The following is a 16,069-nucleotide window of genomic DNA, read 5'->3' on the forward strand; positions in this document are numbered from 1 at the left end:
CCCCTGAGGTGCCTTATTGCTATTATAAACTGGTTACCAACGTAATTAGAGCAGAAAAAATAAATGTTTTGTCATACCCGTGGTATATGGTCTGATATACCACAGCTGTCAGCCAATCAGCATTCAGGGCTCGAACAACCCAGTTTATAATATTTCATAACTCTTTGTAATTCATGACACGAGCGTTGCTTGTTAGCAATGGTGCTAATATTTATTAATGGAGCTGGTCGGTCCGATGAAGGTGTTTATTTTCAAACGCTTCCGCATGGAATTACTTCATTGTCTTAACCTTCCCATCTTCAACCTAGCTCAATGGGAAACAATGCTGATCTCATTGTGATATCACTGTCAAGGGTAGGGATGCTGTTGCCAGAGCACGACATTTATGAGGGAGGCGATTCAATGATGATATCACCTATCAATGATAGGTATACTGTTGCCTCGACTATACTGTTGCCTCGACATTTGCCGCGATGGTGGGGATGCTGCGGGACCTCTTCATCACCAGGCGGACCTCCACGTCGGGCAGGCTGTCCTGCTTGGTCTGGGCGCAGCCCTCATCTGCCGCCGCCATGTGCAGGTCGAAGCGTAGCGACACAGACTTCTTCCGCAGCTTGGGGTTCCCCTTGAAGAAGGAGCCCTCCCACTGCTTAATCACCTTGTCGATCCTGTCCGTCCTGGGTGGGGTGTTTGGGAAAACAATGGGTTAGGTTTTAAAATGCAATAGATGCTAGACTACAACTGGAAACGTAGAGTACATGTATAGGAACAATCAAACAAACAATCCTTTACAAAGCTGGTGTTTTGAAGTGTACCCTGGCCACAGTAAACCAGGGTTATATCCTAATATGGTATCTCTAACTGATGATTGGTCCGATATGATTGTATGGGTGGGATTTTTACAGTAAAAAGTATAAGTCAGAGAACCCCTCCCAAACACACGCAATGATTGTACAGTTAATTGTAATAATTATCTCATTCAGAGTTAAGGAAAGTTCACGAGATGACACAGTTAGTAAAAGAACAGCTTAAGCACCAGACACCGGGGGTGGCGTGTCAGAGGGCGACGATGACTCTGAAAGCAAAAATATTTATGCGGCCGTTCCCATCCCAGTTGGTACAGTGTGTGGTTTTAACACCTGATGTATACACAAAGAATTTAGGAATGACAGACGCCACTCCCTCTTGGGAGACGCCGGTGTCTCCACATCTAATGGAGCTCATTAACGAATGTCTCTCAATGAGAAATATTCCCAACAACCCCCAGACCGACAGCTCATGCCAAATTTCGCAACTGAATAAATTGTTAATCACTCCTGGCTTAGGCATGCAGAGATACTTCCCTGTGTGTGTGTGTGTGTGTGTGTGTGTGTGTGTGTGTGTGTGTGTGTGTGTGTGTGTGTGTGTGTGTGTGTGTGGGTGTGGGTGTGGGTGTGGGTGTGCACGTGCATGTCTGCACATCTTGTCTCTCAGACTAGATGTTACCAGGGAGGGAATATGAGTGTGTCTATTGCTGCCATTATTAGTCGAACAAACACAATACAAACTGAAAGGTGCTTCATGTGAAAGATGCATTCAGCTGCTACCTAATGTGGTAAAAAACCTTCAATTTGTCCTGAATTATATTTAGAATACCTCATTTGACAGTTTGAAAAGTTATCCCTAGTCTATTGAATAACATCATAAGTAAAGCATCACTGCTCCCTTCATCGTAGTTGATACTTTCTGACACTAAGGAACGATTACTCTTCACACTACCTGAACCAGGCGTGGTGGTGACATTGGGACAACGATCACGATTAATAGGTCTGATTAGAGCTGTGGTGGTCACAAAATCTTGTCAGCGCAAATAACTGCCGGTCTCACGGTAATTGACCGTTAATTAACATAAACAATTTTAGCATCTCCTGGCTTCCACACATAGCCTACAAGCCACTGATGCAGACCTTTGGAACATATATATTTTAAAAAGTCTAATAAATCCATGTAATATAGCCTATACCTTCACAATAAATTCATTATTTATTTTAGACAGGTCTAAAGAAACATGATATGAAGAAAATGTAGTCTGTTTCAGAAGAACAGAATAGCATACTCTGAGTTGACCATGTTGCAGCTGTGCCCTTGGGCTAAATATAATAATTATAATTCCCTTCTCCCTAAGTGCTGCCTGCTCCAAAGCACCTCTCACTCACATGGCTCTCCATCACGTGATCGGGTCTTTCTCACAGGCTACAAGTGAAGACAGACACATCGGGGACTGCGCGTGTCCTTATCCAATTCCGAGGTGCATATTGAAGATATTGGAAGAACTGTCCACATTTACTTTTCGTCAGCCAACAAGATGAGTAGGCCTAACAAATGGCAAAAGCACTAGCCTATGTCAATCTACTATCCCCTATAGTACAAAAGTTGACCTATTCTATTCTGTGCGACAGTTGTGGGATGCGATAGATCCCAAATTAATACAACCACTAGCATCAAAAAAACGTTTTTAGGCAATGAGGCTGATGCAACAGATCAGAACGTTTATCTTAAAATGTTGATAAATTATTAGGCTATTTCTTTAAATTATAAGCGCAGCAATGCGCACAGGGCAGTAGGCTATAAGCACAAATGTTCCATTAGCGGGAAAACACCATTTTCAAAAGTGACCGCAAATGCGATTACGCATGTAATGCCTTTATTATAAGGTGCATTTTTATGGTGAAAATTATCTTCCCCAAACTTGTATGCCAGTTAGGCTCTACACCCCTTGTAAAGTGGATTAATGTGCTTAATTTTAAGAAGTTATTTGGCCACTTTAGTTATGATACAAACCTTATTAAAACATACAGTGGCTTGCGAAAGTATTCACCCCTCTTGGCATTTTTCCTGTTTTGTTGCCTTACAACCTGGAATTAAAATAGATTTTTGGGGGTTTGTATCATTTGATTTACACAACATGCCTACCACTTTGAAGATGCAATTTAATAAAATTGTGAAACAAACAAGAAATAAGACAAAAAAACAGAAAACTTGAGTGTGCATAACTATTCACCCCCCCAAAGTCTATATTTTGTAGAGCCACCTTTTCTAGCAATTACAGCTGCAAGTCTCTTGGGGTATGTCTCTATAAGCTTGGCACATCTAGCCACTGGGATTTTTGCCCATTCAAGGCAAAACAGCTCTAGCTCCTTCAAGTTGGATGGGTTACGCTGGTGTACAGCAATCTTTAAGTCATACCACATATTCTCATTTGGATTGAGGTCCCCTTAAACCACTCGCGTGTTGCTTTAGCAGTATGCTTAGGGTCATTGTCCTGTTGGAAGGTGAACCTCCATCCCAGTCTCAAATCTCTGGAAGACTGAAACAGGTTTCCCTCAAGAATTTCCCTGTTTTTAGCGCCATCCATCATTCCTTCAATTCTGACCAGTTTCCCAGTCCCTGCCAATGAAAAACATCCCCACAGCATGATGCTGCCACCACCATGCTTCACTGTGGGGATGGTGTTCTCGGGGTGATGAGAGGTGTTGGGTTTGCGTCAGACATACAGTGGGGAGAACAAGTATTTGATACACTGCCGATTTTGCAGGTTTTCCTACTTACAAAGCATGTAGAGGACTGTCATTTTTATCATAGGTTTATCAAAAATCCAGAATATCACATTGTATGATTTTTAAGTAATTAATTTGCATTTTATTGCATGACATAATTATTTGATACATCAGAAAAGCAGAACTTAATATTTGGTACAGAAACCTTTGTTTGCAATTACAGAGATCATACATTTCCTGTAGGTCTTAACCAGGTTTGCACACACTGCAGCAGGGATTTTGGCCCACTCCTCCATACAGACCTTCTCCAGATCCTTCAGGTTTCGGGGCTGTCGCTGGGCAATACGGACTTTCAGCTCCCTCCAAAGATTTTCTATTGGGTTCAGGTCTGGAGACTGGCTAGGCCACTCCAGGACCTTGAGATGCTTCTTACGGAGCCACTCCTTAGTTGCCCTGGCTGTGTGTTTCATGTCGTTGTCATGCTGGAAGACCCAGCCACGACCCATCTTCAATGTTCTTACTGAGGGAAGGAGGTTGTTGGCCAAGATCTCGCGATACATGGCCCCATCCATCCTCCCCTCAATACGGTGCAGTCGTCATGTCCCCTTTGCAGAAAAGCATCCCCAAAGAATGATGTTTCCACCTCCATGCTTCACGGTTGGGATGGTGTTCTTGGGGTTGTACTCATCCTTCTTCTTCCTCCAAACACGGCGAGTGGAGTTTAGACCAAAAAGCTATATTTTTGTCTCATCAGACCACATGACCTTATCCCATTCCTCCTCTGGATCATCCAGATGACAGGCAAACTTCAGACAGGCCTGGACATGCGCTGGCTTGAGCAGGGGGACCTTGCGTGCGCTGCAGGATTTTAATCCATGACGGCGTAGTGTGTTACTAATGGTTTTCTTTGAGACTGTGGTCCCAGCTCTCTTCAGGTCATTGACCAGGTCCTGCCATGTAGTTCTGGGCTGATCCCTCACCTTCCCCATGATCCCTGATTGATGCCTCACGAGGTGAGATCTTGCATGGAGCCCCAGACCGAGGGTGATTGACCGTCATCTTGAACTTCTTCCATTTTCTAATAATTGCCCAAACAGTTGTAGCCTTCTCACCAAGCTGCTTGCCTATTGTCCTGTAGCCCATCCCAGCCTTGTGCAGGTCTACAATTTTATCCCTGATGTCCTTACACAGCTCTCTGGTCTTGGCCATTGTGGAGAGGTTGGAGTCTGTTTGATTGAGTGTGTGGACCGGTGTCTTTTATACAGGTAACAAGTTCAAACAGGTGCAGTTAATACAGGTAATGAGTGGAGAACAGGAGGGCTTCTTAAAGAAAAACGAACAGGTCTGTGAGAGCCGGAAGTCTTACTGGTTGGTAGGTGATCAAATACTTATGTCATGCAATAAAATGCAAATGACTTACTTAAAAATCATACAATGTGATTTTCTGGATTTTTGTTTTAGATTCCGTCTCTCACAGTTGAAGTGTACCTATGATAAAAATGACAGACCTCTACATGCTTTGTAAGTAGGAAAACCTGCAAAATCAGCAGTGTATCAAATACTTGTTCTCCCCACTGTAGCGTTTTCCTTGATGGCCAAAAAGCTCAATTTTAGTCTCATCTGACCAGAGTACCTTCTTCCATATGTTTGGGGAGTCTCCCACATGCCTTTTGGCAAACACCAAACGTGTTTGCTTATTGTTTTCTTTAAGCAATGGCTTTTTTTCTGGCCACTCTTCTGTAAAGCCCAGCTCTGTGGAGTGTACGGCTTAAAGTGGTCCAATGGACAGATACTCCAATCTCCGCTGTGTAGCTTTGCAGCTCCTTAAGGTTATCTTTGGTCTCTTTGTTGCCTCTCTGATTAATGCCCTCCTTGCCTGGTCCGTGAGTTTTGGTGGGCGGCCCTCTCTTGGCAGGTTTGTTGTGGTGCCATATTCTTTCCATTTGTTAATAATGGATTTAATGGTACTCCGTGGGATGTTCAAAGTTTGAGATATTTTTTTATAACCCAACCCTGATCTGTACTTCTCCACAACTTTGTCCCTGACCTGTTTGGAGAGCTCCTTGGTCTTCATGGTGCCGCTTGCTTGGTGGTCCTTTGGTTAGTGGTGTTGCAGACTCTGGGGCCTTTCAGAACAGGTGTATATACAGTTGAAGTCGGAAGTTTACACACACTTAGGTTGGAGTCATTCAAACTCGTTTTTCAACCACTCCACAAATGTCTTGTTAACAAACTATAGTTTTCGCAAGTCGGTTAGGACATCTACTTTGTGCATGACACAAGTAATTTTTCCAACAATTGTTTACAGACAGATTATTTCACTTATAATTCACTGTATCACAATTCCAGTGGGTCAGAAGTTAACATTCACTAAGTTGACTGTGCATTTAAACAGCTTGGAAAATTCCAGAAAATGATGTCATGGATGTATTTCAAGGCCTACCTTCAAACGCAGTGCCTCTTTGCTTGACATCATGGGAAAATCAAAAGAAATCAGCCAAGACCTCAGAAAAATAATTGTAGACCTCCACAAGTCTGGTTCATCCTTGGGAGCAATTTCCAAACGCCTGAAGGTACCACGTTCATCTGTACAAACAATAGTACGCAAGTATAAACACCATAGGACCACGCAGCCGTCATACCGCTCAGGAAAGAGACGCATTCTGTCTCCTAGAGATGAATGTACTTTGGTGCTAAAAGTGTAAATCAATCCCAGAACAACAGCAAAGGACCTTGTGAAGATGCTGGAGGAAACAGGTACAAAAGTATCAATATCCACAGTAAAACGAGTCCCATATCGACATAACCTGAAAGGCCGCTCAGCAAGGAAGAAACCACTGCTCCAAAACCGCCATAAAAAAGCCAGACTACGGTTTGCAACTGCACATGGGGACAAGATCTTACTTTTTGGAGAAATGTCCTTTGGTCTGATGAAACAAAAATAGAACTGTTTGGCCATAATGACCATCGTTATGTTTGGAGGAAAAAGGGGAAGGCTTGCAAGCCGAAGAGCACCATCCCAACCGTGAAGCACGGGGGTGGCAGCATCATGCTGTGGGGGTGATTTGCTGCAGGAGGGACTGGTGCACTTCACAAAATAGATGGCATCATGAGGAAGGAAAATTATGTGGATATATTGAAGCAACATCTCAAGACATCTGTCAGGAAGTTAAAGCTTGGTCGCAAATGGGTCTTCCAAATGGACAATGACCCCAAGCATACTTCCAAAGTTGTGGCAAAATGGCTTAAGGACAACAAAGTCAAGGTATTGGAGTGGCCATCACAAAGCCCTGACCTCAATCCTATAGAAAATCTGTGGGCAGAACTGAAAATGCGTGTGCGAGCAAGGAGGCCTACAAACCTGACTCAGTTACACCAGCTCTGTCAGGAGGAATGGGCCAAAATTCACCCAACTTATTGTGGGAAACTTGTGGAAGGCTACCCTAAATGTTTGACCCAAGTTAAACAATTTAAAGGCAATACTACCAAATACTAATTGAGTGTATGTAAACTTCTGACCCACTGGGAATGTGATGAAAGAAGTAAAAGCTGAAATAAATCATTCTCTCTACTATTATTCTGACATTTCACATTAAAATAAAGTGGTGATCCTAACTGACCTAAGACAGGGAATTTTTACTAGGATTAAATGTCAGGAATTGTGAAAAACTGAGTTTAAATGTATTTGGCTAAGTTGTATGTAAACTTCCGACTTCAACTGTATACTGAGATCATGTGACACTTAGATTGCACACAGGTGGACTTTATTTAACTAATTATGTGACTTCTGAAGGTAATTGGTTGCACCAGATCTTATTTAGGGGCTTCATAGCAAAGGGGGCGAATACATATGCACGCACCACTTGTTATTAATTTTTTTGAATTTTTTGAAACAAGTAATTTTTTTCATTTCACTTCACCAATTTGGACTATTTCGTGTATGTCCATTACATGAAATCCAAATAAAAATCAATTTAAATTACAGGTTGTAATGCAACAAAATAGGAAAAACACCAAGGGGGATGAATACTTCTGCAAGGCACTGTATAGGCCTATGGGCTAGGCTGCATGAGGTGTGCGACTATGATTAGAAAAAGTCGCAAAAAAAAAGGCATTGTTTCTTATGCTGGGCATCATTCACAAGTGATAATATATAATTCACAAGTGATAGGCTAATATTGTCACCCATCAGACTATTCTTGATTTAATCTTGTCTTTACAGATACTAAATAATATATGTGTGAAATTTGTTTTGATTTATAATGGACCATTATTATGCACCTGGGGCAGGGGTAAAAATACATGCACTTAATTGCACTTAAATTGCGAATGGAGGACACGATTCCCGTGGTTCATTTTTATGCCAGCCAGGTAGGCTATACTCCTGTTATAAAGAGAAGCAATGTGCTTAATATTAGGAAAGCTGAGAAATAAATATAGTAGGCCTAGCCTATAGAAAGCTGATGTGATCCTCTTTTTAATAGAGGCCATCACTCTGTTTTTTCTCACACAATTGCATAGCCTATAGAAATGTTGCGCAACATGAGCTCATGGGCTCTCATTGATGTCAGAGTGATTAGAAGGACAATAGAGTGCTGAGTACCAGGCAGTTAGCAAGTTTGGTAGGCTACTAATGACCATCAGCAGCATCAGAGCTTGGAGAAGCCTAATTACCATGACTAAATGGTCACGTGGAATTTGACTGCCTTCATGACTCGTGACCGCCAGTGTGGCGGTAATACGGTCACCGCAACAGCCCTAGGTCTGATCAATACTTACTCCACGGTGCCGGTACCCTCTGCACTCTCCCGCACCATGTTGCCTTGGAGGATCTCCTGGGTCTTCACTGTGGAAATTCTCAGATCGTTGTCTCGCTCTGGCTCTGCACATAAAACAAATAAAATCAAATTTGATTGGTTGCACACACAGACACTACATGACCAAAAGTATGTGGACACCTGCTTGTCGAACATCTCATTCCAAAATCATGGGCATTAATATGGAATTGGTCCCCCCTTTGCTGCTATAACAGCCTCCACACTTCTGGGAAGGCTTTCCACTAGATGTTGGAACATTGCTGCAGGGACCTTCAGCCACAAGAGCATTAGTGAGGTAAGGCACGGATGTTGGGTGATAAGGCCTGGCTTGCAGTTGTCGTTCCAATTCATCCCAAAGGTGTTCGATGGGGTTGAGGTCAGGGCTCTGTGCAGGCCAGTCAAGTTCTTCCACACCGATCTCGACAAACCATTTCTGTATGGACCTCGCTTTGTGCACGAGGGCATCGTCATGCTGAAACAGGAAAAAGCCTTCCACAAACTGTTACCACAAAGTTGGAAGCACAGAATTGTCTAGAATGTCATTGTATGATGTAGCATTAAGATTACCCTTCACTGGAACTAAGGGGCCCGAACCATGTAAAAGAGCCCCACACCATTATTCCTCCTCCACCAAACTTTACAGTTGGCACTATGCATTGGGGCAGGTAGCGTTCTCCTGGCATCCGCCAAACCCAGATTCATCACTCCAGAGAACGCCATTCAACTGCTCCAGAGTCAATGGCGGCAAGCTTTACACCACTCCAGCTGACGCTTGGCATTGCGCATGGTGATCTTAGACTTGTGTGCGGCTGCTCGGCCATGGAAACCCATTTCATGAAGCTCCCGACGAACAGTTCTTGTGCTGATGTTGCTTCCAGAGGCAGTTTGAAACTCAGTAGTGATTGTTGCAAACAAGGACAGATTATTTTTACGCACTATGCGCTTCAGCACTCGGCAGTCCTGTTCTGTGAGTTTGTGTGGCCTACCACTTTGTGGCTGAGCCGTTGTTGATCCTAGATGTTTCCACTTCACAATAACAGCACTTACAATTGACCGGGGCAGCTCTAGCAGGGCAGAAATTTGACGAACTTGTTGGAAAGGTGACTTCCTTATGACGGTGCCACGTTGAAAATCACTGCGCTCTTCAGGACGGCCATTCTACTGACAATGTTTGTCGATGAAGATTGCATGGCTGTGTGCTGGATTTTATACACCTGTCAGCAACAGGTGTGGCTGAAATAGCCGAATCCACTAATTTGAAGGGGTGTTCACATACTTTTGTATATATAGTGCATTTAGCATACTGTATGAGTGTGTGTGTGTGGTACTCCTGCCTGATTGTGTGTATATGAGTGTGTATATGACCGTGAACATTCTATGTGTGTATGTGCCTGACCATGTCCCCCACCTGTGAGGATGACCAGGCTCTGTTGCCTATGCAGCGTTAGCGCAGGGCTCTTCCTCAGACCGTTCTCCGTCACAGACCACCGCTGGGGTCGCTCAGGCAGGGGCTCGGACAGTGGCTCCTCAGGGGTCACCGCGGGGTCACTGAGGCCGTTCTCCTCCACTCCATTCTCCTTGGGCTCCTCCCCTATAGGGCCTGGCTCTCTTATGGGGCCCCTCCAGCGCCGTAGCCCCATCACCTGTCCGTTACGCCCACCTGGGTACCTGTGAATAGATGAGGAAACATGGTGAGTAGGTCCCAATGGAATCTGTGTCGGGACACTCCTTCGGCAGCTGTTTCAGATGCTGTCTACCTATTTGATGGATAACTTTAGCCATTTCTGTGCACTCAAAGAAATTGCGGGCGGAAGGATATCTTATAGTGTGGTCAGCACATCCGAATCATGAAATGACATAGCAGATTGATACAATACAGAGCCTGGCATCTTGAGTTGAGCGAGTGCATTGTGATCTTCTGAGAATATAGATATAAATCCAATAGACTGGGAGAAGCTCTAGGATGCATCATCGAGCGTCACCTTACTCAACCTGGATGGTCATAAAACTAGATCATGCGGGCACTTCCCAGATAAATAAAAGGTGGTAATAAAAACATAATTATGAGGTCTGCTGGGGTGCTAAATTGAGGGACAGATCTGCGATGTACAAACATTATGGCCGTGAACTGTCTGTGCTTGAATGCATTCGTGTGACCATCCTGTGAATGCCTCAGTGATGATAATTGAGTATAATCTGTAGGCCTGTAAATCGAATGGAATCTTCCCTAATAAAACCAACCTTGATGTTAAGAGGAACCAACATTAAATATCTGAACGAAAGCCATGAGGTTAAGAGGTGAATGTGGGGCTGTCTGGTACAGAACAGCTGGTCCTTTAAAACTCTCTTATATCTGTACACACAATGCAGGGGAATGTGTCTGTCTGCCTTTATGTCTGTCTGTCTGCCTGTCTTCCTGCATGTCTGTCTGTATGCCTGTCTGTCTTGCTGTCTGTCTGCCTGTCTTCCTGCCTGTCTTCCTGCATGTGTGTTTGCCTATCTGTCTGTCTGTCTGTCTGTCTTCCTGTCTTCCTGTCTGTCTGCCTATCTTCATGCCTGTCTTCCTGCATGTCTGTCTGTCTGTCTGTCTGTCTGTCTGTCTGTCTGTCTGTGTGTCTGTATGTCTGTCTGCCTGTCTGTCTTCCTGCCTGTCTGTCTTCCTGCTTGTCTGCCTGTCTGTCTGTCTTCCTGCCTGCCTGTCTTCCTGCCTGTCTGCCTGTCTGTCTTCCCGCATGTCTGCCTTCCTTCCTGCCTGTCTGTCTGCCTGTCTGCCTGTCTGCCTGTCTGCCTGTCTGCCTGTCTGTCTGTCTGTCTGTCTGTCTGTCTGTCTGTCTGTCTGTCTGTCTCAAAACATTAAGGACACATTCCTAATATTGTGTTGCCCCCCCCCCCTCCCCCCCAGTTGTATGAAGTTGGCTGGATGTCCTTTGGGTGGTGGACCATTCTTGATTCTTGAAACTGTTGAGCGTAAGTAAACCCAGCAGCATTGCAGTTCTTGACACAAACCTGGCACCTAATACCATACCCTGCTTAAGGCTTAAAAATCCTTCTTAAACCTGTCTCCTCCCCTTCATCGACACTGATTGAAGTGGATTTAACACGTGACATCAATAAGAGATCATAGCTTTCACCTGGATTCACCTGGTCAGATTATGTCATGGAAAGAGCAGGTGTCCTTAATGTTTTGAATACTCAGTGTACATTAGCACAAGTCTGGTGAATTTCCAGTAACCAGTAACCAACTGTTATATTGAGTCGCCGCCAGAACATCTCTGTCTCAACCTACAATTATTTTTGATTCTCTATGCAGATAAGACTTTCTTAAGCTGCAACAGTAAAGAAAGCCATCTGTCACACTCCTCAACAAAAGAGAAAGACTCAACACATAAATCGAGCTGTTTTGACAGAGAAACAAAGTGGTAGATTAAGAGGAATCCTTTTTTAAATTACCTTCACCCTTTAAGCTCCTTTTGGATGGTTTTTGGATGTTTAATTTCATTGAACATTTTTGGGAACAAGGTGGTGCTTTCCTATGTATTTGATGTGTTTGGTGATGAGGTTTTGACTGTCTGCATATGCATGGGAAACAAAAGATGGCTCATTATAGGTGTGGGACCCTCATGGGAGAGTTTTTATAGCAAGTTTTCATGTTCTGTTAAAAGCAACTGGGGCATCTTAATTTCGTTTAATTTGCAACCACCCTTCCTCATGTCCTCACAGGTCCTGAGATCATCTTTCTCATACTGACTAATGATTCAACACCTTTACTTTCGATCCCTATTCTTTAAAAGGTATAGTGCCCTCAAGAAGTTTCTCTAGTAAAATAACTTCAAGTTCCTTCACTGTCTTGTTAAGAACTTCAATGAGATACAATTTATTTTTGGACATTATAATATTGTACGAAAACATATCCTGCCTGTTTATTTCAGCCATCTTCACTCTTTAAGCAGAAGATCATTTTGGGTCATGGCATTTTGTACCGCTCAGCACTTTATGGTTCTTATTTATAGTTCAGGTTTACGGTTTAGGATGAAGACCTGCCAGCACATTGTGGTGAATATGCCCTGTAGCATGAAACTGTTTCATCATTTAATACCTTTATATCAACTATCTCACCCTTAGTAGGTGCGTATTCATCTGTGTGCATCTATGTCTGTTTAATTGACCAGAAATCTAACTTAGCTCAGCTGCTCAATTCTAGAGTAAAGCCTTTTGCTCTGGGGGCTACAGTTACATCTCAGGAAAGGATACTCATCACCATGTAGTTTACCAAACCACCTCTGCTACATCTGTCCCAGGATTCCATTTCTGTGACCGTTGGCCCCCTCACCTGCCCTCCTCGCGCTCCAGCAGGCGCCTGTAGGTGGCGATCTCTCTCTCCAGCCTCATCTTGGTATTGAGCAGCTGGCCGTGACGCTCTCGCTGCGTGGCCAGACCCCCCCTCATCTGCTCCAGCTCGCCCTCCAGGCCCTGGATGACCTGGGACAGGCCCTGCAGCTGGCTGGAGTACTGACGCTGGGTGTGGTGGAGGGAACTCTCTAGACCTTTCTCCTGGTGAGGGGAAGGAGGGGGAGGGAGGAGAGAGGGTAGACAGGATAAAATGATGTGGGACAGAGAGAGGAGAGAGGGAGCAGGTAGAAAAGGGAGAGAAATGGCAGAGGAGATGGAGGAGAGAGGGGAGAGTGGAAAATAGCAGGATCAGAGAGATGAAAGAATTGTAAAAATGGAGAGGTGGAGAGAGAGGGGATGTAAAAGGTGGAGAACAGTGATGGAGAGTGAGGACAGCGTAGAGGGAAAAGAGGGAATATGATAGAGAGGGTCGATCGGGACAAAAGGGGATGAGAGGATGACACAGAAGGTGGAACAGAAGAGAGAGTGAGAGGGGACGGGGCAAGAGAACAAGAGTGAGAGGGGATGGGGTAGAGGGGACGGGGCAAGAGAACAAGAGTGAGAGAATCACCAATAGTGTTTTCACAATCAATCAAGGTGAATGTTCTCCAAACTCTACTGATCCATTACGGGTGTTTGGCAGAGATGGGAATGTGTCTGCCACAATGCAGAGGCTATAGTGGTGTGGTGTGTGTGTGCATGTGTGTGCGCGGTGTGTGTGTGTGTGTGTGTGTGTGTGCGCTCACCAGAGCATGTAGGGACTCTATCTCCACCTGCAGGCAGTGCCACTGTTTCCTGGCGTCGGCTAGCTCTGCCCGCGCCTCCCTCAGGGCAGCCCCGCCGAGGTTCACCTGGGCCCATGCTGCCTCTTCTGCATTGAGCTGGGGTAGAGAGAAGAAGGTCAGATAACACACACACACACAAACACACACACATACACCTACACGTGCACACGCAAGTATGCATGCATGCACCTACACACAAACACACACACATCATTCACATGGAAGAACACAAAAATAAAGTTCTGATGGAGATAGATGCTGACGTTCACACAAACAGGAACAGTTCGCATGGAACTCTGGGACACACACACACTCGTACAAATTCGCACCCACACACACTCATAAAAACTGGTACCCACACACACCCATAGAAACTGGCACCCACACACATTGGCACACAGCCAGAGGATTCCGGGCACAGATGGAACAGGTTGATGTGGGTAATCTGACACCCTAGACATTAACATGAACTAATGAACTAACAGGTACACAAAGTAAAACAACTCTAAACCAAGACTTAAACTTGATGACACATTGTAAATAGGCTTCACACCTTGATGAATCTACCTGTAATCATTTTCCCCGCAGATTCCCCACAGGGCACAAACATGTTGAATCAAGGTTGTTAGTTAAACATGAAACTTTAACTTGTTCTCAGTGGATTCCACAAAACTGTGGACTTCATAATATTATTCTGTAATTACCATGTAAATAACCATGTATTAGGGGCACTTATTGTAAATTGGAACCCTAACCAGTAATTTTACAGTAAGAAGCATAACATAATAGCTAGTTAGCCTCGTCCCATACAGTTTGTACAGTATGTGCTTTAGCCAACTCTGCTTCCCCGACAGATCTGGAACCAGGCTGTAACAGGGCTGTATTCTGCTCCAGACTCCAGTCCACTCTGACATAACGGGGCTCTAACTAGGAGGGCAACAAACAAAGTCATTCTGTAGAGCAGACGCTGGTTAAGTACCAGTCGCTGCCTGCCTGCAGCCATGGGCCAAGGTGCTTAATCAAGCTTGACACATCAAAGTCACTGGTTGCATCCCAAATGGCACCCTATTCCCTAAAATTACACTACTTTTGACCGGAGCCCTATGGGCCCCGGTCAAAAGTAGTGCACTATCTAAGGAATAAGGTGCCAATTGGGATGCAACCAGTGTGCCACAGACGGCAAAACTGACCAGACGGAAACAACACAGCCATGATGAGTGACTCATTCTATTCCCCCTACTCGATTGAAACAGAAATACTCCTATTTCAAAACCTGAAATATGAGCTGAAATATAATCTCATGGGTAATAAGCAAAACTGACCAGACGGGCTGTGTCGTTGTTGAAAACAACATAGCTATGAGAGGAAGTCATAGGTCATTTGCTAAATATATCCTATTCCCTATTCAACTGAAATCAAAATGCTACTATTTCAAAGCCTGAAATACTGTCCCCATCTGATGTGATGTTGTCGAAAACAACAGCTATGGAAGGTGGCTATAGGCTACATGCCAAATGCAAGTTCTCCTTTTCAACTGAAATCCAAATGCTCCTATTTCAAAGTCTGAAAATAATATTGTCCTCAGCTGATGCCTTATAAGTACATTTACATTACATTTTACATTTTAGTCATTTAGCAGACGCTCTTATCCAGAGCGACTTACAGGAGCAATTAGGGTTAAGTGCCTTGCTCAAGGGCACATTTACGTCATTTAGCAGACGCTCTTATCCAGAGCGACTCACCAATTGGTGCGTTCACCCTATAGCCAGTGGGATAACCACTTTACAATTTGGGGGTAGAAGGATTACTTTAACCTATCCCAGGTATTCCTTAAAGAGGTGGGGTTTCAAATGCCTCCGGAAGGTGGTGAGTGACTCCGCTGTCCTGGCGTCGTGAGGGAGCTTGTTCCACCATTGGGGTGCCAGAGCAGCGAACAGTTTTGACTGGGCTGAGCGGGAACTATGCTTCCGCAGAGGAAGGGGAGCCAGCAGGCCAGAGGTGGATGAACGCAATGCCCTCGTTTGGGTGTAGGGACTGATCAGAGCCCGAAGGTACAGAGGTGCCGTTCCCCTCACTGCTCCATAGGCAAGCACCATGGTCTTGTAGCGGATGCGAGCTTCAACTGGAAGCCAGTGGAGTGTGCGGAGGAGGGGGGTGACGTGAGAGAACTTGGGAAGGTTGAACACCAGACGGGCTGCGGTGTACTTAGCAGTAAGCAGATCAGAGAGGCCCGTTTTAAGTGGCGTATTACAATGCTGCGGTTGTGGTTTACGACGTATCAATATCTAAAGAGGTTGTACGGAGCAGCGTTTCAATATCGTAGTAAAAGTTTATCTCTTCTTCAAGGTAATAGACTGTCTATGGGGTACCTTTATGTATGTGGAGGGGTGTTATGGGGATAAAGAGGGAAGGAGAGAGAAAGAGAAGGAGAGAGAGAAAGAGGGATAGAGGTAAATCTCAGACCTCAGACCACCTCAGAGCTCCGACTAATTCAATACAACAAATCAAAATAAACCAACTCCTCTTCTCTTACCACATATCA

The 16,069-nt window shown here is 44.5% G+C and overlaps 1 protein-coding gene across 1 annotated transcript in view; it reads right to left on the reverse strand.

The window, feature by feature from the left end:
- Positions 1-89: 89 nt before the first annotated feature.
- LOC121533015 (keratin, type I cytoskeletal 18-like) overlaps positions 90-16,069 on the reverse strand; it is a 28,973-nt gene continuing 12,993 nt past the window's right edge. Inside the window, exons 6-10 of the mRNA XM_041838782.2 lie at positions 13,489-13,623; positions 12,684-12,904; positions 9,762-10,021; positions 8,316-8,418; positions 90-677 (exon numbers count right to left, since the gene is read on the reverse strand). Of these exons, the coding sequence (XP_041694716.2) occupies positions 446-677; positions 8,316-8,418; positions 9,762-10,021; positions 12,684-12,904; positions 13,489-13,623 (951 nt within the window). The 3' untranslated portion in view covers positions 90-445. The remainder of the gene's footprint in view (positions 678-8,315; positions 8,419-9,761; positions 10,022-12,683; positions 12,905-13,488; positions 13,624-16,069) is intronic.

This window comes from Coregonus clupeaformis, chromosome 38, assembly GCF_020615455.1.
Source record: "Coregonus clupeaformis isolate EN_2021a chromosome 38, ASM2061545v1, whole genome shotgun sequence".
Taxonomy (NCBI): Eukaryota; Metazoa; Chordata; class Actinopteri; order Salmoniformes; family Salmonidae; genus Coregonus; species Coregonus clupeaformis.